This window comes from Pongo pygmaeus, chromosome 10, assembly GCF_028885625.2.
Source record: "Pongo pygmaeus isolate AG05252 chromosome 10, NHGRI_mPonPyg2-v2.0_pri, whole genome shotgun sequence".
Classification (NCBI taxonomy): Eukaryota; Metazoa; Chordata; class Mammalia; order Primates; family Hominidae; genus Pongo; species Pongo pygmaeus.
The window spans coordinates 120,286,288-120,309,838 of NC_072383.2; the positions used below are offsets into that span (position 1 = coordinate 120,286,288).

General features: G+C 52.6%; 1 protein-coding gene across 1 annotated transcript in view; it reads right to left on the minus strand.

Moving 5' to 3' along the window:
* KDM2B (lysine demethylase 2B) overlaps positions 1-23,551 on the minus strand; it is a 153,250-nt gene that overhangs the window by 84,906 nt on the left and 44,793 nt on the right. Inside the window, 3 exon segments of the mRNA XM_054443917.2 lie at positions 8,513-8,628; positions 20,328-20,481; positions 22,026-22,119. Of these exon segments, the coding sequence (XP_054299892.1) occupies positions 8,513-8,628; positions 20,328-20,481; positions 22,026-22,119 (364 nt within the window).

Here is a 23,551-nt window from a genome sequence, read left to right on the forward strand (position 1 = left end):
AACCCAGGGAGTTGGATGGTGAACAATTACACTCTCCCACCTTCTAATCACACTCCTCTGCCCCTAATATCTTCACTCCCCTAATAGCACTCTCCCATTCCCCCATTCACACTCTCCTAACCGCCATCACACTCCTCACCCTCCTATTCACACTCTCCACCCTCCTATTCACACTCCCCACCCGCCAATCACACTCCCCACACCCCTATCACACTCCCCACCCTCTAATCACACTCCCCATCCCCTCTAATCACATTCCCCATCCCTCTAATCACATGCCCCATCCCCTCTAATCACACTCCCCATCCCCTCTAATCACATTCCCCATCCCTCTAATCACATGCCCCATCCCCTCTAATCACACTCCCCACCCCCGCTAATCACACTCCCCATCCCCTCTAATCACATTCCCCACCCCCGCTAATCACACGCCCCATCCCCTCTAATCACACTCCCCACCCCCGCTAATCACACTCCCCATCCCCTCTAATCACATTCCCCACCCCTGCTAATCACACTCCCCATCCCCCTCTAATCACACTCCCCACCCCTGCTAATCACACTCCCCATCCCCCTCTAATCACACCCCCCACCCCCTAATCACACTCCCCACCCCCTAATCACACTCCCCATCCCCCTCTAATCACACTCCCCACCCCCGCTAATCACACTCCCCATCCCCCTCTAATCACACTCCCCACCCCCTAATCACATACCCCACCCCCACTAATCACACTCCCCACCCCCACTAATCACACTCCCTACCCCCAATCACATAACCCACCCCCGCTAATCACACTCCCCACCCCTAATCACACTCCCCACCCCCAATCACACTCCCCACTCCCGTTAATCACACTCCCCACCCCCGCTAATCACACTCCCCACCCCCTAATCACATACCCCACCCCCACTAATCACACTCCCTACCCCCAATCACATACCCCACCCCCGCTAATCACACTCCCCACCCCCAATCACACTCCCCACCCCCTAATCACACTCCCCATCCCCCCAATCACACTCCTCACCCCCAATCACACTCCAAACCCCCTCTAATTACACTCCCCACCCCCCTAATCACACTCCCCACCCCCTCTAATCACATTCCCCACCCCCTAATCACACTCCCCATCCCCCTAATCCCACTCCCCATCCCCTCTAATTACACTCCCCACCCCCTAATCATACTCTCCACCCCCTCTAATCACACTGCCCACCCCCTAATCACACTCCTCACCTCAATCACACTCCCTACCCCCTAATCATACTCCCCACCCCCTAATCACACTCCCCATCCCCCCAATCACACTCCCCACCCCCTAATCACACTCCACATCCCCTCTAATCACACTCCCCACCCCCAATCACACTCCCCACCCCCTCTAATCACACTCCCCACCCCTCTAATCACACTCCTCACCCCCAATCACACTCCCCACCCCCTCTAATCACACTCCCCACCCCCAATCACACTCCCCATCCCCCTGATCACACTCCCCACCCCCTCTAATCACACTCCTCACCCCCTCTAATCACACTCCCACCCCCATCACGCTCCTCACCCCAATAACACTCCCCACCCCTTAATCACACTCCCCACCCCCTCTAATCACACTCCCCATCCCCTCTAATCACACTCCCACCCCCATCACGCTCCTCACCCCAATCACACTCCCCACCCCCTAATCACACTCCCCACCCCCCTAATCACACTCCCCACCCCCTAATCATACTCCCCACCCCCCTAGTCACACTCCCCACCCCCTAATCACACTCCCCATCCCCCTAATCACACTCCCCACCCCCTCTAATCACACCCCCCCCAATCACACTCCCCACCCCTTAATCACACTCCCTGCCCCAATCACTCCCCACCCCCTCTAATCACACTCTCCACCCCCAACCACACTCTGCCACCCCCTAATCACACTCCCCGCCCCTCTAATCACACTCCCCACCCCCTCTAATCACACTCCCCACCCCCTCTAATCACACTCCCCATCCCCCTAATCACACTCCCCACCCCCTAATCATACTCCCCACCCCCCTAGTCACACTCCCCACCCCCTAATCACACTCCCCATCCCCCTAATCACACTCCCCACCCCCTCTAATCACACTCCCCCCCCAATCACACTCCCCACCCCCTAATCACACTCCCTGCCCCAATCACTCCCCACCCCCTCTAATCACACTCTCCACCCCCAACCACACTCTGCCACCCCCTAATCACACTCCCCGCCCCTCTAATCACACTCCCCACCCCCTCTAATCACACTCCCCACCCCCTCTAATCACACTCCCCATCCCCCCAATCACTCCTCACCCCCTCTAATCACACTCCCACCCCCATCACACTCCTCACCCCAATCACACTCCCCACCCCCTAATCACACTCCCCACCCCCTAATCACACTCCCCACCCCCCTAATCACACTCCCCATCCCCTCTAATCACATTCCCCACCCCAATCACACTCCCCATCCCCTAATCACACTCCCCGCCCCAATCACTCCCCACCCCCTCTAATCACACTCCCCACCCCCAACCACACTCTGCCACCCCCTAATCACACTCCCCGCCCCTCTAATCACACTCCCCACCCCCTCTAATCACACTCCCCACCCCCTCTAATCACTCCCCATCCCCCCAATCACTCCTCACCCCCTCTAATCACACTCCCACCCCCATCACACTCCTCACCCCAATCACACTCCCCACCCCCTAATCACACTCCCCACCCCCCTAATCACACTCCCCATCCCCTCTAATCACATTCCCCACCCCAATCACACTCCCCATCCCCTAATCACACTCCCCGCCCCAATCACTCCCCACCCCCTCTAATCACACTCCCCACCCCCAACCACACTCTGCCACCCCCTAATCACACTCCCCATCCCCTCTAATCACACTCCCCGCCCCAATCACTCCCCACTCCCTCTAATCACACTCCCCACCCCCTAATCACACTCCCCACCCCCCTAATCACACTCCCCACCCCCTAATCACACTCCCCACCCCCCCAACCACACTCTCCCACCCTCCCCGAATCACACTCCCCACCCCCACTGCCCTGCTCTCTGCTGACAATAAACAGGTGACATTCCCCATCTGAGACAAAGACAACTAGAAGCAGACCTCGGTTCTCCTTTTGCCCTAAAACGCTATTTTCCTGCATTTCTCAAAGTGCCCGTCTGGAAAAGGCCCAAATCCAGCGTCTCTGAGAGTCCTGGCTCTCACTCAGCTCCCGGCCTCGAGGCCTCCTCCCACTGCGGGGCCTCCTCTCTCCGCCTGCACACTGGGTGGTGGGTTCCGCCTGCCTCTGATGGATGGAATGCTTTGGAATGGGATCATGGCCACCACATGCTCTTCAGGCCCCGAGGGATGCACGGAGTGGGGACCATCATCTAGCGGTTTCCTTGGCTCCAGCTCCTTTCCTGAGAACCCCAGTTTCAGTGCTGGGAGAACAGTCATCTTTTCTCATAGTTACTAGATCGGTGCCCTCTGGAGTTTAAAAAAGAGGGGCTCCTAGGCATGAAGCAAACCTTGATTTCCTATGAAGAAGGGTTTAGGGGACCTCAGCCCCACCTCTATTCAAGAGAAAGGGACAAAAGATTTTGGAACGAATTACCAATACTTAAAAAGCAAGCTGAGGACGGACAGACCTCATCCACATTTCCTGACATGAGACTTGATTGGTAAAACTCTGAAGTCGGTTTTGACTTTTGAAATCTTTTTGACACCTTCCGAGCCACTCTGCTCGGACACCACGACCACCTGGGAATCTTTCTAAATTAGGGGAAAAAAATTGGGGGGGCTGCATTTCAGGAGGGAAAGATAAGTCTCCCTTCTTTGTTGCTGAACCCAAGGGAAACCAGCTGGGTGAAAACAAATGCTGATGAAGGAATTCAAATTTATTTTTTTATTTATTATTTTTTTTTCCAAGAGAGGACTGCGGGAAACAAAAATTTGCAAAGAATTGACTTACAAACAGGTTGTCGCCTTCCACCCTTCGCCTTCAAAAGGTTTCAGCCACATGCCTGGGGACATTAAACATACGGTTGCTCAACATTATTTGTTGACAGACTCGGAGCCTCACCAAATTGAGTTAACCAACGTCAGTCCAAAACAAAAGGCAAGGCAGTCACAAGGCATGCAGTGCTCCCAGCCTGCAGGTCATCCGTCTACCAGAGGACCTCAGGGCCCACTCAGCGGCACCTGGCCTCAGCCCTTCCTCGGAGGTCCAAGTCATCTTCAAGCTGAGTGACCTCAGGAGATGACAACAAAAGGATTCTCGGGTGTATCTAGAACTCCCAGGTCTCAAGGACTTGAAAAAGTCAAAATGTGAGAGTGGGTGGAAGAGTCCTACAATTTGTTTTTCTCCTGGAAAAAAAAAAAAAAAAAATCAATGGAAAAAAAAAAAAGTCCAATGGTGGGGGGAAGGGGAAAGGGAAGGTAAATTATTTGCAATTTCCAAATAGATTAAGTGGTTGTGAGGGAATGGGGCGTGTCAGCATTACCTTTTCTGGGAAGGCTGCTTTCACTAGAGCCATTGGGGGGGGGGAAGATAAATAAAAGATAAATATAAGAGAGATGGCAGTTTAATGATCATTTGGACCATACCTATTCCTTATCAACCTAACTGAAGTTAAAAGAATGTAGTGATGATCGAGATGTTGTCTTAAGTATCAAACGCACAACATATCCACTCGTTGCTGTCACTCTTCCATCACTCTTCACAGCTTCAGGATGAGGGGAAGGGGAGATTTCATCTACAAGGGTTGGGGAATGGAAATCCACCAGTCCCCAAACACCTGTATATGTTTGTGCCACCTCATGAGCAGTGACATTGCAGGATGGGGTCACCTATCATCTCGCCAGAAAAATTTAAATGGTGAGGGTAAGACACAGCTTCCTAGGGAACCCTGGGGTTCCCTAGTTTAGATAGGGGTCCCCACCTTGGGCCACAAAGGCAAATTCTTTTTCTTTTTTTTTTTTTTTTGAGATGGAGTCTCGCTCTGTCGCCCAGGCTGGAGTGCAGTGGCTCAATCCAAGCACACTGTGACCTCTGCCTCCTGGGTTCAAGCAATTCTCCTGCCTCAACCTCCCGATTAGCTGGGATTACAGGCATGCACCACCGCGCCTGGCTGATTTTTGTATTTTTTTAGTAGAGATGGGGTTTCACCATGTTGGCCAGGCCGGTCTCGAAATCCTGACCTCAGATCATCCGCCCTCCTTGGCCTCCCAAAGTGCTGAGATTACAGGCGTAAGCCACCGGCGCCCAGCCAGGCAAATTCTTTTTCTAAGACAAAGCCACACCATGGAGCTTGGAGACTGATGGTTCCCTCTGTCCCACCTCCTGCATTTGGTTTCCAGGCAAAGCCATGTTTTAGGACTCTTAAAACACTTTTTTTTTTTTTTTTTTTGAGATGGAGTTTTGCTCTTGTTGCCCAGGCTGGAGTGCAGTGGTGCAATCTCAGCTCACTGCAACCTTTGCCTCCCGGGTTCAAGCAATTCTCCTGCCTCGGCCTCCCGAGTAGCTGGGATTACAGGCACACACCACCACGCCTGGCTAATTTTTGTATTTTTGGTAGAGACGGGGTTTCACCATGTTGGTCAGGCTGGTCTTGAACTCCTGACCTCACATCATCTGCCCACCTTGGCCTCCCAAAGTGCTGGGATTACAGGCGTAAGCCACCATGCCCAGCCTTTAAAACACTATTTTTAAATGGCCATAACCTTCTTAAGAAAGCTCTCAGGGCTGTAAAGAATGAAGCTGTAGTGAGCTGACAAAGAGCCCTGGCATCTTATCTGGTTCCAGAATTCTCTCCCCAGTGCCTTTTGTCTGCCTTGGCTCCTAAGGCATAAACAATTGGGCCTCGTAGCCAAGCCCCTCTCCCAAGACCAGAAATCAAAGCAGATTAAACAGCCTGCCGCTGCTCCCAGCCCAGTCTGCCCCAAGCCCCCACTGCCAGCCTGCTTCGGTGAAACCAGATGGGGTGCCCACTCAGGGGAAGGGACAGTAGGCCCCGGTGGGGGAGGGGACCTGCCATTCTCAATGAGGACGTGATATTCCACATAAGCTCAGTGTGACGCTCAGGGGTCCGGCCAGCACCCTGCCAATCGTCGTGGGTTGGGGAGGGGATCTGGGCTCCTAAGGGAACCATGGGGCCCAAATCCACTGAGTTTACAATTGAATTCCCAGGGGGACGGGGTGGTTGTCCAGCAAGTTGCTACAGCCTTTAGAGATCCCAGCCTGACTCCGGCTTTCAGGAATTGCCTGGAAAGTCATGGGCCTGACTTCTACTAGATTTCTCCATCTCTATTCCACACATCTGCTCATGCACAAACTGGCCTGTACTCCAGGACAGGCCAAAGAACAGTTGGCCAGAGCCCCAGACAGCATTGACCCAGTCTGTGAGATGACCGCTTGTATCCAAACAGTGCCTTTCTCCTGAATGGCATGGGGCGGCTCCTCCAGACCAGGGCAGGGGCTGGCCTTCCCCAGGTGGGATGGGGATGGTGGGCTACAGAGAGGCGGGGGGAGAAAGTCCACAAAATGATGGTCTCCCATGGAGCCCCAGCCCAGGTCTCTGCAGATCTAGGCATCTCTGCAGATCTAGGCGTCACGTGTCAATCTGCACTGGTACACATGCCTCGCAACATCTGACCACCGAACACTGCTCCAGGTGGTCGCCAGGAAACCCCCAGACAAGGGCCCGCAATGCTGGGACTGTTCAATGTTCAGATACAAAGGCGGCAGCTAATATTTTGCTCATGTATGTGATTTTGTGCAAACCAAGGCTGAAAACAAGACCAGGAGAGACAGGGGCTTGGTAAAGAGCAGGTGCCCTTGTGAGACCTCTCCTTAGATCTATGCAGAGCAACACCTCACTGGGGCAAAAAGCCATCTCAGAGGCAAATCCCAAGAAGAAATGGTGTGGTCTGGCTACAGAATGGAATATTATTCAGCCATGAAAAAGAATGAAGCTCTGGCACACGCTACAATGTGGATGAACCTGGAAATCATTATACTACATGAAAGAAACCAGACACAAAAGGCCACATGTTGAGTGACTCCATTTACATCAAATTTCCAGAACAGGCAAATCCACAGAGACAGAAAATAGATTAGGGCTAGCCAGGGGAAAGGTGGGGAGACACAGGAAGTGACTGCTTGTGGGTACAAGGTTTCTTTTTGGGGTGATGAAAATGTTCTGGAATTAGTGGTAATGATGACACAAGCTTGTAAAGATACTAAAACCACTGAATTGTATACTTTGAATGGTACATTTTAGGGTATATGAATTATATCTCAATTTAAATAAAAGAAAATGAATATTTGAATAGCTGTGTTGAAACAGGAACAAGTAGAACAAGAAATGGGCCTTTTTGCCCTAAGTCTCTGGGTTTTTTTTGTTTGTTTTTTAGTATGAGACAGGTCTGGCTCTGTCGCCCAGGATGGAGTGCGGTGGCGTGATCTCGGTTCACTGCAACCTCTGCCTCCCAGGCTCAAACCACCCTCCCACCACAGCCTCCCAAGTAGCTGGGACTACAGGCGTACACCACCACGCCCAGCTTTTTTGTATTTTTGGTAAAGATAGGGTTTCATCATGTTGGCCAGGCTGGTCTCAAACTCCTGACCTCAAGTGATCCACCCACCTCGGCCTCCCAAAGTGCTAGGATTACAGGAGTGAGCCACCGCGCCCGGCCCCAAGTCTTCAGTTTTGGCCCAGTTTGGGACCTGCCTTACGTGCCTGGGGACATGTGATCAAGTCCTAGCACAAGAAAGGCCGTGGCAAGTTCAAGCCACTTGTCCTTTTCAGGGGACACTTGTGGAGCGAAGGACACACATCAGTTACCTAAGCCTCCGCCCTTGGTCGCAGGACATGGGGTGAGTGAGGGGAACTTGACGTCTGGGAAACTAGCACTGTCCGTCAAGAGCAGAGAAAAGCCTCGGCCCCAGGAAACTAGAGACGTCCCCAGCAGACATGGAGACTAGCTCAGAGACAGTACCCAGAGGGACTCAGGCACTGGCTTCCTCAGGGCCTCTCCTCAGTCAGATCTGGGGTCCCTGGGAGAACACATAGCCAAGACCTGACCTCAGACCAGGCCAGGCCCTTCCAAGGTCCACACCCATCCTCCAAACAACAGCGACCAAATCCCCCTAATCCCTCACACCACTTTCTCCACGTGAGAAGGAGGAAGAGGCAGGGTCCCTGAAATCTCAGGGTGCTTTCTCAGAGACACTTCCTCTTCCACCCAAGGGGGTTTTGGCTGCCCCCAACCTGGAGGTGAACAGAAACTCCAGGGCCTCCGGGTGGGGCTCCCACAGGCATTCCCCTGCCCCCTGCCCTGCAGAACCAGGACTGAAGCCAGCTTGAGAGAGGGTGCAGGGGGGAGAGGGGAACCGTGGAGGACTTCAGCATGACCTGTCCCACACACCGAGCACCGGCAGAGCTCAGGGGCCGGGCGCACATGCGAGGAGAGAAGGGAACCTCCTTACCCGTGTCCTGTCCTCGATCTCGTAGATCCGCAGCTGCATGGGCACGTTAAAGCTGTGCAGGATGTTTCCGCCGAACACCAAAGAGTCTACAGGGGTGTAGACAGCATGGATCCAACCTGGGGTGGAAAGGGCAAGGAGAAGATGAGCCGCTGGCCCCTGTGGGCTCCCACACCTCACAAGGCTGCAGGGAGGGAGAGCGAGCGTGCAGGAGGGCGCAGAGAGTGGAGAAGAGCAGCCAGGGCCTGGGGCAGCGGCGCCCAGCAATGCCTGCTGCAGAACGCCCAGGCCTGGGCTGCCAAGAGGACTCAGACCTGTAGCCTCGAGCAGCCACTGCCTGGCTCAAGTCACGAGCTGGGAAGCTGCAGATCAGCCCCCACTTCTTGAGGACTGTGATGACAAAAGCTTCCTCTGGGGACCTGGCTGCAATGGCCAGCAGAGAGGCAGGCCCTTTCCCCACCTCTACGCGGGCCATGGAGCCTCGCCTCCCCTCCCAGGTGGCACATGTGTCCAGAGTCTTTCCTCACCATCCCAGAGGGGTCACAAAGGATGGCTCAGAACCATGACGCAGGAGTGACGTCTTGCCAGAGCTGCAGGACCCAAGCACTTTCCTCCACCCAAGTCCATCTTCTTGTCATCAAACTCCGCCCAGGCCCCTTTCCATGTGGTCTCCTTGGTCACACAACGCCTGCATGTCCCCCTCAGCTCTGCCCTCCACTCTGCCCCACAGGCTGCTGGTAAGTCTCTCCTGCAGCTTCTCACAGCTGGGAGCCGCAGTTTTTCATCTCTCCCGGCTCCCAGCCTGGAGCCAGACACAGTCACCATCACAAGGGAAATGGAGGCAGGGTCAGGTGTAGTGGTGTGCACCTCTGTGATCCCAGCACTTTGGGAGGCTGAGGCGGGAAGATCGCTTGAGCTCAGGAGTTTGAGATCAGCCTGGACAATATAGTAATACCTCATCTCTAAAAAAAATTAAATAAATAGCAGGGCATGGTGGTGCACACCTGTGGTCCCAACTACTCAGGAGGCTGAGGTGGGAGGATCACTTGAGCTCCAGAGGTTGAGGCGTCAGTGAGCTGTGATCACACCCCTGCACTCCAGCCTGAGTAACAGAGATGACCATCTCAAAAAGAAAAAAAAAGAAAAAACGATAATAGAGGGCCTACCTTGTGCCAGGCAGAGTGGTCTAAGGGCTTTCCGGGCCTTAACTCATTAATTCTCATGAAATCCCTAAAAAGTATATACTATATTCGTGGCCGGGTGCGGTGGCTCATGCCTGTAATCCCAGCACTTTGGGAGGCCGAGGCGGGCAGATCACCTGAGGTCGGGAGTTCGAGACCAGCCTGACCAACATGGAGAAACCCTTTCTCTATTAAAAATAAAAAATCAGCCAGGCGTGTTGGTGCATGCCTGTAATCCCAGCTACTCAGGAGGCTGAGGCAGGGGAATCGCTTGAACCCAGGAGGCGAGGTTGCAGTGAGCCGAGATCGCGCCATTGCACTCCAGCCTGGGCAATAAGAGTGAAACTCTGTCTCAAAAAAAAAAAAAAAAAAAAAAGTATATACTATATTCAACCTCAATTTACAGATGAGGGCCAGGCACGGTGGCTCATGCCTATAATCCCAGCACTTTGGAAGACCGAGGCGGGAGGATCACCTGAGGTCAGGAGTTTGAGACCAGCCTGGCCAATATGGCGAAACCCTGTCTCCACTAAAAATACAAAAATTAGCCAGGCGTGGTGGCACATGCCTGTAGTCCCAGCTACTTGGGAGGCGGAGGCATGAGAATTGCTTGAACCCGGGAGGTGAAGGTTGCAGTGAGCCAAGATTGCGCCACTGCACTCCAGCCTGGGAGATAGAGCCAAAAACAACAACAAAAATTACGGATGAGGAAAGTGAGGCACAGAAAAATGAAGTCACCTATCAGGATTTTGAGCCCAGGAAGTTGGGCTCCGCATGGTCCATGAAGGCTGGGATAAAGCCCCTCATTCACTGGGACACACAGCTACTGCACTGCAATTCACAGTGGCCATACTGCAAGTGCTCAGGTGACATGTGTGTGGCTCCTGGCTGCCGGGTCACACAGCGTGGGGCAAGGGGATGAGCAGGAGGAGAATCAACCCCAATTCACAGATGCTGAAACTGAGGGCACAAAGGGGGAAGCCACTTGCTGAACGAGTCACAGCTGGCAAGCGACAGCAGCTCCGTTTTTAGCCACCACGCTGCACAGCTGCTGCTGCATCAAAGGTTCTGCACAGGCCTGCAAGTCCCGGGGGACAGGCTGGGAAATACAGAGGGGAGGCAAAAGGAGAAACGCAGAGAGAAATAAGGACAAGGGCGGGCAGAGGCGGAGCAACTCACAGTGAAGGACAGAGGAGGGTCGGCTGGGGGAAGGGTGCAGCAGAGGGAAGGGTGGCGGTGCCCCAAGACCCTGCACCTTGAAGGGCCTGGCCCTGGAGGCCGCTGTCCCCTCCTCTCCCGGCCATGCACTTTATTCTTTTGCTCTGAGGAAAATTACAGTGACTGCCTCTGCCCCCCAAGCCCGAGCGGTTCCAGTCTCTGTCCTCCAATGAAACACGCCAGCCCTGGATCATGGGTGGTCACCGCTGCTGGGAGCAACGCTCCTGCCTGGAAGACAGCACAGACTGCGAGGCCACTGCTGGCATCTACAGTGGACACTCAGCCGCTGGCCCTTCCCACCAGGGCAACGTGTGGAACAGAGCTGGCCATCCTCAGGGAAGAGCAAGGGAAAGCTCATCACCAGAGCCCAATGCTGCCGGGTACAGGCACGAGGGCTTTGCTTTAGGGAACCTCATTCTGTGCCTGGCTCCCCGGGTCTCTGGCGTGAGCCATGAAAGGCAGCTGCTCTGTGTGGTTGCAAGCAGCCGTCCAGCTCCCCAGCTTCCCACCCAACAACCTTCACCCTCCTCTGCACAGAAGCATGGCTGCCGCCCTGAAAGAGCCTCTGTCTCCACATCCGCTTCAGTCTCCTGCCTCTGCTGCCTGCAGGCTGACCTCAACATTTCCATGTTTCCACCAAGTGGAACCATGCTATTGAATGCTGTTATTGTCGCCATCCCCGTTATCCTAGCAACATTTCCTAAGATTGGGACTCGGGACCACCGGGTCATGCGATGCACAGGCAGGTGCATCTTATATGGCCCCACAAGCCCACCTCCCTCCCTGCAGAAAGCCCAAGTCCAGGGACTGGGGTTCCATCCTGTCCCCTCCACTCCCCTCCCTTCTGGGGAACTTGGTGAGGGAGTCCTGAATCCATATAAGCAATTGGCATTGGTATCTGTGGTCGTCTCAGTCGATCACAAGGGCTCTGGTAGAGGATGGTGCCCACGTGCATCTGGCTTTCCCAGCCCTGGACTCTCCCTGTTCTCCTGGCAGGTGCAGAGGCCAACGCACCTGACTTACATCTGTTGCCCTGACGCGTGAGGAAAGAAGAACACAGAGGAGAGCTGCTGCTGCAAGGAGGGGGCAGGGGATCTGCATGCCCAGACACTCAAGGGATTCTAGAAGCTTTTACCCACTCCCCTTCCCAGCCAGGGCCTCAAGGGTGGGTCAGGCAGCCACCCCCGGATTAGCCGCCACTGCGTCCCTCCCCCAGCTCTGCTCACATCTGCTTCATTACCCACACGCCTCCCTCAGGAAGGAGGCATGGAAATAACAGTGTTTGTGGGCCCCATCCGTACCCGCCCTCCGATGGCCTCTCGACAGCCCAGGAAGCATGAGAGCCGGTGTTCCCAGGCTGCTGCCTGGGCTAGGAACGCTGGCATCTGCCTCCTGCTTCCAGCCAGAGTCATCGACAATATGAAGGCAATAAACAAGGCTATTCAGGCCAAGCGACCAGGGACAGATGCAGTCATGGATGGGAAGCCAGTGATCCACAAAACAGCACATTCTCTGGGACCTGAGGGGGCCCAAGAAGGGCAGCGGGGGCACGTGGGGCTCACCCACAACCAAGACGCTCAGGACTCAGAATCCAAAGGCCCCACCCACATCTGCTTCCACCTCTGCGGCTTTGGCAGGAATAAAGCCAGAGGTCTCAGAACTGGGCAAGGGGCACCTCACAGACGCCCACAACCCAACCGGACCCTGGCTTCTCTCACCGACATCAGTGAACTCCCTGCGCCGGGCCAGGATCAGGAACGACCCTGTGGCTGCTGACATGAAGTAAGGATACTCTCCCTTCAAGGACCTCATAGTTGGGACCAGGGGCCAATTACTTCACGCCACCCCGTGTTTAAAAATGGGGATATTTCTTTTGTTGTTGTTTTGTTGGTTTTTCGTTTTTTTGAGACAGAGTCTTACTGTGTCACCCAGGCTGGAGTGCAGTGGTGCCATCTTGGCTCACTGAAACCTCCACCTCCCAGGTTCAAGCCATTCTCCTGCCTCAGCCTCCTGAGTAGCTGGAATCACAGGCACGGAAATTTTTAGTAGAGACGAGGTTTTACCATGTTGGCCAAGCCGGTCTCTAACTCCCAGCCTCAGGTGATACGCCCGCCTCAGCCTCCCAAAGTGCTAAGTGCTGGGATTACAGGCATGAGCCACCATGCCACGCCAGTACATTCCATATGACAATCTGAAATGCTGCCTTCCCCCTAGAAAAATAGGAAGGTCTGGATTCCCACCTGGCCCTAGCTGGCCTGGCTGAGCAGGTACTGCCCAGTTTCCCACGGCCCCAACCCGTCCAGTCCCCTTCCCTGCTTTAGACCCATTTGACAGATGGATCGTCTGAGGCCCAACCACGTGACACCATTAAGGAATTGCTTATCAGACTTGCTGGAGTGTAAGAAATACCTGGGGCTATCATGATATTTGGGTCTTCAGTGGTTCTTTCTAGAATGCAAGCATGGGAAATAACTTTAGGCCAGCCCAAGTCACAGATCCCTGGGTCTTCCCCAGCCACTGCCATCCCCACTTATATGACAAATAAGGTCCCCATACTGGCCTCTGCCACCTGGCTGGACATGCTGCACTCAGGAGGGAGGGGATCTGTCTTATGTCCCCTCCAAGGCCCCCTACATCATCTGGAACCAAGTGGGCCCTTAAGAAAGTTTGTTAAATGAAGCCAAGACTGGTAGCTCACACCTGTAATCCCAGCACTTTGGGAGGCCAAGGCAGGCGGATCACTTGAAATCAGGAGTTTGAGACCAGCCTAGCCAACATGATGAAACCCTGTCTCTACTAAAAATAGAAAAAATTAGCTGGGTGTGGTGGCACACACCTGTAATCCCAGCTACTCAGGAGGCTGAGGCAGGAGAATCACTTGAACCCAGGAGGCAGAAGTTGCAGTGAGCCAATATTGCGCCATTGACCTCCAGCCTGGGTGACAGAGCAAGACTCTGCCTCAGGGAAAAAAAAAAAGTTTGTTAAATGAGCAAATAGTTCTCACATAGTCAAGAGTCAAGAAGGAGGACCAGATCCCAAGTCTCCTGACTCCCAAGCTACTGGGGTGATCCCAAGTCTCCTGACTCCCAAGCTACTGGGGTCCAAGGTAGGTATACTTAGGAATATGTGTTTTCAAAGTAGGCACACCTGGGTTCTTGCTCTGACCTGGTCACTGTGAGATCTTGGGCCTTAGGTATTTGCTTTATTTGTTTAAAAAAAAAATGGTGTCACATGCCTGTAATCCCAGCTACTCTAGAGGCTGTGATAGGACGATTGTTTAAGCCCAGGAGGTCAAGGCAACGCTGCAATGAGCTGTGATCACAACATTGCACTCCAGTCTGGGCAAAAGAGCAAGACTATGTCTCTAAAACAAAATTTAAAAATTTTTTAAGCCGGGCGCAGTGGCTCACACCTGTACTCCCAGCACTTGGGGAGGCCGAGGCAGGCCTATCACCTGAGGTCAGGAGTTCAAGACCAGCCTGGGCAACATGGTGAAACCACGTCTCTACTAAAACTACAAAAATTAGCTGGGCGTGGTGGTGCTTGCTTGTAATCTCAGCTACTCAGGAGGCTGAGGCAGGAGAATCACTTGAACCCAGGAGGCGGAGGTTGCAGTGAGCCAAGATCGTGCCATTGCACTCCAGCCTCGGCAACAAGAGCAAAACTCTGTCTCAAAAATTAAATACTTTTTTTTTTTTTGAGACGGAGTCTCGCTCTGTCGCCCAGGCTGGAGTGCAGTGGCGTGATCTCGGCTCACTGCAAGCTCTGCCTCCTGTGTTCATGCCATTCTCCTGCCTCAGCCTCCTGAGTAGCTGATACTACGTAGGCACCTGCCACCACACCCGGATAATTTTTTTTTTTTTTTGTATTTTTAGTAGAGACAGGGTTTCACCGTGTTAGCCAGGATGGTCTCAATCTCCTGATCTGCCCACCTTGGCCTCCCAAAGTGCTGGGATTACTGGCGTGAGCCACTGCGCCCAGCCTAAAAATATATTTTTTTAAAAAAAGGTGGGGAGGCCGGGCACGGTGGCTCACACCTGTAATCCCAGCACTTTGGGAGGCCGAGGAGGGCGGATCACGAGGTCAGGAGATCGAGACCATCCTGGCTAACACGGTGAAACCCCATCTCTACTAAAAATACAAAAAAAGTTAGCCGGGCGTGGTGGCAGGTGCCTGTAGTCCCAGCTACTCGGGAGGCTGAAGCAGGAGAATGGCGTGAACCCGGGAGGCAGAGCTTGCAGTGAGCTGAGATCACGCCACTGCACTTCAGTCTGGGCAATAGAGCGAGACTCCATCTCAAAAAAAAAAAAGTGGGGAATATTAAATTTTTCCATAAATGTTTGCAGAGAAGATAAATAATGTATACAAAATGTTCACTGGATCAAGCCATGCTACTCCAGCCTGGGCAACAAAGTAAGACCCTGAGTCAATAAAATAAAATAAAATTTGTAAATGTTCATTGCTTATAATTGTTAAATATAGCTCACCTAGGCTGGCACAGCCAGAGTGGGGAGGCCGAGCCCGCAAATGTGGCCAGGATGCTCCCATAGGCCGGGTTGAGTTGGAGGAAAAAGACATCACCTGGTTCACCCCAGGTACTTAAAGTTTCCAACCTCCTATTCCCCGGGAGTGACTTCCACTTCCAGCTTTCCTTACTGATTATTAAAAGGCTAATACCTGGTGACCCCTAGGCACTGCTGACTGTGGCCTTGATGTCCTGACCCTGACGCTGTATTCTCACCTCCTCTGCCTCATCAAGGTATGGCCAGCTCGGCAGGGCAAGCTCAAACCCCTTTCTGCAGGTCATTCTACTCCTCAGTCACCTTCAACAGTCTTCCTCTTCCAGGCAGCTCTCCTAGGTTACCTAAGAATAAAGCCTGAAGAATAGCGCCATTTAAAATCTTCCTTGGCAGCCGGGCGCTGTGGCTTATGCCTGTAATCCCAGCACTTTGGGAGGCTGAGGCAGCAGGATCACTTGAGGCCAGGAATTTGAGACCAGGTTGATCAACATGGAAAAACCCCATCTCCACTAAAAATACAAAAATTAGCCGGGCCCGGTAGCGTACGCTTGTAATCCCAGCTACTCAGGAGGCTGAAGCATGAGAATTGCTTAAACTTTGGGAGGTGGAGGTTGCAGTGAGTCGAGATCATGCCCAGTGCACTCCAGTCTAGGCAACAGGGTAAGACTCTGTCCCAAAAAAATGAAAAAATAATAAATAAATAAATAAATAAGGTCTTCCTTGGATTCATAGCTGAATTCTATCAGACATTCAAAGATGACTTGGCAAGGCAGGCAGATCACCTGAGGTGAGGAGTTTGAGACCAGCCTGGGCAACATGGTGAAACCCTATCTCTACTAAAAATACAAAAATTAGCCAGGCGTGGTGGCACATGCCTGTAATCCCAGCTACTTGAGAGTCTCAGGCTGGAGAATCGCTTGAACCTGGGAGGCAGAGGTTACAGTGAGCCAAGATCGCGCCACTGCACTCCAGCTTGGGTGACAAGAGTGAAACTCTGTCTCAAAAAAACAAAACAAAACAAAGATGACTTGGTACCAATCCTGTTGACACTATTCCAAAAGACAGGGAAAGAGAGAATCCTCTCTGAATCATTCTATGAAGCCAGTATCACCCTAATACCCAAACCAGGAAAGGACATAACAAATAAAGAAAACTAAAGACCAATATCCCTGATTAACATAGATGCAAAAAACCTCAACAAAATACTAGCTAACTAAATGCAACAGCACATCAACAAGATAATCCCTCCATGATCGAGTGGGTTTCATACCAGGGATGGTTTAACATACACATGTCGATAAATGTGATACCCCACATAAACAGAATTAAAAATAAAAAAGTCACATGATCATCTGAATAGACACAGAAAAAGCATTTGACAAAATCCAGCATCCCTTTATGATGAAAGTCTTCCTAAACCATCAGCATCCTGTGAGCTTTCAGAGAACTGAAGACTCCATGAACCACGGACTGGGAGGCGTGAGGTCAGTGTGGCAGGAGGAGAGGTGCCTAAGGTTACACTGTGGCAATGAAAACTCAGGTCAGAGGTGGGAAATGCCAGAATTTGATTCTCTGCTTCAATACAGAAAAACTCCCATCCAAGGAGCTGCAAACCCTTCCTGGGTTTCCCAAGACTCTCTCCTCAAAGCCACAAATCAAGTACCACGAATCTCAGATGTGTGTCTGTATGTGGCTCAGAGGGTGTGAATGCTGGAAAGAATCCCCAGGCCTGGGGAGGACCTAAAATACTCATCTAGGGGCTGGGCGCGGTGGCTCATGTCTGTAATCCCAGCATTTTGGGAAGCTGAGGCGGGTGGATCACTTGAGCCTAGGAGTTCGAGACCTGCCTGGACAACATGGCAAAACCCCGTTGCTACTAAAAATACAAAAATTAGCCGGGCATGGTGGCATGTACCTGTAATCTCAGCTACTGGGGAGGCTGAGGCAGGAGAATCGCTTGAACCCGGGAGGCGGAGGTTGCAGTGAGCCAAGATTGCACCACCATGCTCCAGCCTGGCGACAGAGCAAGACTCCGTCTCAAAAAAAAAAAAAAAAAGGCCAGGCGCAGTGGCTCATGCCTGTAATCCCAGCACTTTGGGAGGCCAAGGTGGGCAGATCATGAGGACAGGAGATCAAGACCATCCTGGCTAACACAGTGAAAATGAGTCTCTACTAAAAACACAAAAAATTATCCAGGCATGGTGGCAGGTGCCTGTGGTCCCAGCTATTCGGGAAGCTGAGGCAGGAGAATGGCGTGAACCCGGGAGGCGGAGCTTGCAGTGAGCCAAGATCGCACCACTGCACTCCAGCCTGGGCGACAGAGCAAGATTCCATCTCAAAAAAAAAAAAAAAAAAAAAATACTAAGCTAGGTCAGTGGACCCCAGTCTCTGGTCCTTTAGTTTTCACTGGTTGGAAACAGAATGAGAAAAACTATCAAAGTTAAAGTACTATCCTTTATTCTGACATTTTATACTTGTAACTTTTTTAGTGTCAGAATAGACCATGGGGTTTGTTGATCTTAACACCCATCTTTAGCAAAATTACAAGTTGGCATCTCTGTATCTGTTCCTAAGTTTTTTTTCACTGGTCCATGAAATCAATGGCTGGGAACCGCTGAACTATGCTGCACCCTCCCTCCCACCCTACCCCACCCCTGTATCTCAGAGGGTGGCAAATTCCAACTGTCCCTTTTCTACTTCCCAAAACTCCAGGGAAAAAAATCCTGGTATCTCAATGCATGACCCTTCAGGCCAGAAGTCTTTGCCAGGACCTAACTGGACTCCTGCTTGCAGCAACTCAAATGCACATTTCCTCTTCCTGCCTTCAATAGACAGCCACGCCCACACCCCTGCTGCCACGGCTTCTCAAGACCTCCCTCAGCTTGCTTAAGTCACCAACATCAACACCCACGCCATCCCACACAGGGGAAAAGTGATGAGCCACCTCCCAGCTCTGCATAAGGCCTGGACAGAGAGACTTAAGGCCTGCTAGGCTCAGAGGATGGGGTTGGGAGGGAACTTGAGGGTCCCAGAGTTCAGCTCCACCCCACCCCCATTGTAGAGAGAGCTGAGGTGCAGAGACAGGAAGAGACCAGCTAACGTCGCAGAGTCAGCAGCAAGGCCAAGAGCCTTCCAGCCAGCCTTTGAATCGAGGGCCAATCCAGCAACACCTGCAGAGTGGATTGAGCACAGCTTAGAAGGAGGATACCACCTCCTTCCCGAGTCTCCACTACTCCACATCTGCCAGGGTGTCCCCCATAAACACTGACCACCAAGTGCAGTTCCCTTCCATCCCAAGCAGGGGTCGGTCCCTTCCCTGAGCCAAGCAGGTCTGAGGACAGACCTGGGGCCATGGTAACAAAGTCATCCCTACACTAAACCCTGCCACTTCCAAATCCCAAATCTCCCTAATAGGGAAGTCTCCAGTTTCTGCCCAACTTTCTAGAAGCACCCAGGTGTTGGAGGCCCCATCCCCATAGCAGGAACTGCTACTACAACCACCACTAGTGCTTGATGTCCAGACCTAAGACCAGTTTCTAGCCCAACTCTCAGAAACATCTTAGTGGCCTCAAAGGATACTCCTATCCTCTGGTCCAAGCTTCCACTCAGTTGTAGATTCTCTGCAAGCACCTTGAGTCATCCATATCTACTTTCTACTTGTATGCCTCCAGTGACAGGGAGCTCAATACCTAACAGAGCAAGTTATTCCAACACCACTCGGCTATACTCCTTTCAGGAGACAATCCTTCACCTGGCTGACTGCAGTTACCATATGCCTTCACTTCCTCATGTAAAGCAACCCAATTCCTCCTTCAAACGCATCTCACCTGATGTGGTTTCCAGACACACTCACACCCCACTTCAGGTTGATTTAACCTCCAAAGTACAATGACCAAGAGGAACAAAACCTCCTTCCTACAGGCTAGGTGCGGTGTGGCTCACATCTGTAATCCTAGCACTTTGGGAGGCCAAGGAGGGAGAACTCTTTGAGGCCCGGAGTTGGAGACCAGCCGGGACAACATGGCAAAACCCCATCTCTACTAAAAATACAAAAATTAGCTGGGCATGTTGGCACACGTCTGTAATCCCAGCTACTTGGGAGGCTGAGACTTGGGAGGCTGAGACTTGGGAGAACCCGGGAGGTGAAGGTTGCAGTGAACCAAGATCACGCCACTGCACCCTAGCCTGGGTGACAGAGCAAGACTATCTCAAAAAAAAAAAAAAAAAAAGCACAACTCCTATGTGTGGCCTGAACCCCTCCCTCTACACAGCAGGACTATCACCTCCCTCATCCTAGGTAGAATGCTTCCATTAATGCAACCTAAGAGATAATTCCCTGACACCTAGGTCATCAGCCACATCTACTAGTGACTGAGCCAGGAACCAGCCAAAAGCCCTTAGTCCATCTCCAGTGAACTGGAGGCAAGGAGATCTTAACTCACTCAGCCCTCATGACCACCCTGGGGAAATCTTAATCCCATTTTACAGATGGGAATACCGAGGCACGAAGAAGTGAAGTCACAGCCCCTAAGTGGCAGATCCAGAATTCCGCCTGAGGCCGTGCAAAGCCCTTCCCCAGACCCTGCCTCAGGGCAAACCCACCCCCATTACCCAACACACAATCTCCAGAGGAAGTCCTGCACAGGCATTTGAGTCTCCCCTGAGAGGGCCCAAGGCCTTCTCCAAGGGAGAGAGAATTCCAGCCCGTAGGTGGTAGATACAGGTGGGATGTGAGGGGAAAACTGCACGGCTTTTCCCTCCAGCCCACGGCTGGCTCCCCTCGGGGACTGCCAATGGCCTGTCAAACCCACCAGGCCCAGAGCAACCCTCAGGGGGCCTCAAACCCTGGCTCAGGCCGCAGGAGACTCAGGGAGTCCAGAAAGAGCCCCTGGAACCTACCAGAAGGGATGAAAAATGTGTAGCCCTGCTTCAGCTCAATTCTTTGGCATCGTTCCACACGGTCTCCCAGAAAGATGTCACTCTGTTTGCCTGACAGCACCCACTCCTCGTACAGCGCCAAATTGTGCAGCGTTGGAGGAATCAGCCAAAAAATCTTGGGAGAAAACACAGGCAGTCAGCTGGAGACCCAGGCCCAGACGAGACCCAGAGAGAGGGCCCCACCTGCCTGGGGGAAGGGGAGGGGGGCGAGACAAGCTGTGTGTGGGGTGGGGGGTGTGGAGAGATGGCAGATCCATCCCTCTGGACTCTCTGCAAGGCCAGGTCCATAGAGCCTCTGGAGAGGCAGGAAGGGCTGTGCCCACCTTCAGGGAACCTCCATTCCTGCTGAAATCCCAGGATGGGATTCCTTCCTGGACTGGGTGGGACATGCTTTCTCCCGAACCACAGGCTTGTCTAGGAGATGGGGGAAGGAGAGGAAGGGAATTTCCTAAGTTGTAAGATAAAATAGCCCAGTAAATAAACCCAGCTTGTGCATACTTTGGAGGAGGAGGAAAAACATCTGGAATCAAGTGGGTTGACTTCCTCCCAGAATTTCTTCCAACACGTTCAGTTAAAACAAACGCACATGCAGACCCAGCCAAGCAGGGTGGCACAGGCGTATTTTCAAGAAGCACCCACCTCCATCAAGGACACCCACATCCCCACGTGGACACGCAACAAAAGCAGACACAGGGAGCACCCTTAGCATTCTGTCCCCAGTGCAACATGTTCCTAGAGGCAGGTGGTGCTGGCAACTAGACTTTGAAGTGAAAAGGTCCCAGGGCAGGAGCTGAGATGACAGGCAGGGAAGATGAATGCTGGACGTTCTCGAGCCAAACTCAAGCTTCAAATCTGGCCCAAGGGGCTTAGAACACCAGACTGGGTGAGTGGAGCAGGCCTGCATGGGTGACTAGACGTGATGTAAAAGGGCTGAACTTGACCTTGCCCTCCAGAAGGAGGAGGTGGTTCTAGGGAAAGAAGCGACCCTGGGCCAGGAGCCATGGCCCACGCCTACAATCCCAGCACTTTGGAAGGCCAAGACGAGAGGATCACATGAGCCCAGGACTTTGAGAACAAGTCCCACCTACTCGGGAGCTGAGGTGGGAAGATCGCTTGAGCCCAGGAGGTGGAGGCTACAGTGAGCTGTGATTTCGCCACTGCACTCCACCCTGGGTGACAGAGCAAGACCCTTTCTCTTAAAAAAAATAATAATTAAAAAAAAAAAAAAGCTGGGCGCGGTGGCTCACGCCTGTAATCCCAGCACTTTGGGAGGCCAAGGCGGGCGGATCACGAGGTCAGGAGATCAAGACCATCCTGGCCAACACGGTGAAACGCCGTCTCTACTAAAAATACAAAAAATTAGCAGGGCGTGGTAGCAGGCACCTGTAGTCCCAGCTACTCAGGAGGCTGAGGCAGGAGAATGGCGTGAACCCAGGAGGCAGAGCTTGCAGTGAGCCGAGATTGCACCACTGCACTCCAGCCTGGGCGACAGAGCGAGACTCCATCTCAAAAAAAAAAAAAAAAAAAAGTAATCCTTAAAGTACTCCTGGGGCAGGGCTGGTTGGAGAAGGGAGGTGGGAGGAGGGGGAAAGGTAAGTGAGCCCCTCCCCACACAAACAGCTAGAGATGCATAGAAAGTTAAAGGCAACTGAAACTCACCTTCCCACCCCGGAAAACATGGTACCAAACGGAAGTGCCTCCAAAGTCGATGTGGAAGTCGGTGAAACAACCTTTCACGCTCATCAGACAGTACCTGCAGCACAGAGGCAGGGAGACAGAACACAAGTCAAGATCTAAATCACAAGACGTAAGCAAAGGACTTCAGAGGTCCTGAACTGGCGCCCTTTTATAAACGCTGACGCTGGGGAATTTTCTTTTTTTCTTCTTTAAAAATCCAAATGTAATCGGAGTTCCCCACGGGGGAAGCCCCTGTGATCAGGTGACAAATCTCAAGCACTGGTCGCCTACCTACCCCAGAGGCTGGGAGCGATATACTTGTTTTCAGGTTCTTGTGAGAAGTGGCAACCCACAGACCACTTTACAGGTTCCCAACTGGGTGGGTTTCTACCTTTACCCCACCTCTGCCCTCCCCCAGTTAGAGGCTTCCTCTCTGCTCCTTCACAGCTTGGATACCTGCAGTTCTCCCAAGCTGCCAGCCCCCTTTGTAGCAGCTGGGCCCCCTGGAATTCAGTTGTAAACCACCTGCACAGCTTGCCAATTACCAGTCCCCATTCATCTCCTCATTCATTCAACCAGAGGTCCAGCCCCAAGCCAGCTTTGGCCTTGAGAGAAATGCATAAGAATGCAGAAGACCCCTGCCCCTAACTATGCGACACTCCTAAAGAAGCAATGAACAGGGAAAGTTAAATGACCAAAAAAAAAAAACCACACACAAAAACCAAAAAAAACAAAACTGCAATTGATTGCCAAGTAAGCAATGCAGCTAGAAAAGTAAGGGGGGGTTCCAGCCCCAAAAGACCACGCGGTGTCTGGTCCCACGTATACAAAACGTGCAGAGTAGACAAATCTATAGAGACAGAAAGCAGACTAGTGGGTGTCAGGGGCTGGGGGGCAGGACAATGGGGAATGACTGCTAATGGGTACAGGGTTTCATTCTGGGGTGATGAAAATGTTCTAAAATTAACTGTGATTGCAAAACTCTGTGAACATACTAAAATCCGTTGAATTGTACACTTTTACATGGGTGAACGGTCTGTGAATTATGTCTCAGTAAGGCTGTTATAAACAAGTAAAGAATTTAAGAGAAATTAAATTGGGGGTGGTGGCCACGCACAGAGGAAGAGAAGGAGGAGGAAGAACTTGGACCTTGGAGGCTGGGGCGGGGGAGTGAATCCAGGGGAAGCAGGATGGCCAGCAGCCATCCCCTTCTCAGTGCTATGGAGGGCTGGAGAGCCCACCCTTCCTTGCAGAAACACCCAGGGCTCCCCTCCTCCCTCATCTGCTGCCCTCTTAGGAGTGGGGCAGAGCTTAAGGAGGAGGGGGCACAGAGAAGGCTTCCAAGTCCAGGCCTGGCACATGACGGTGCCAGGGACCCCTCCCTGCCACTTGCCCCTTCCCACAAGAGCCCCAGGTGGCACGGATGGGCAGCCTCCCCACCGCTCACGCCCATGCACCTTGGCACCTCCGGAGCCCGCAACACATGCTTACCCCACTGACCTCTTTTC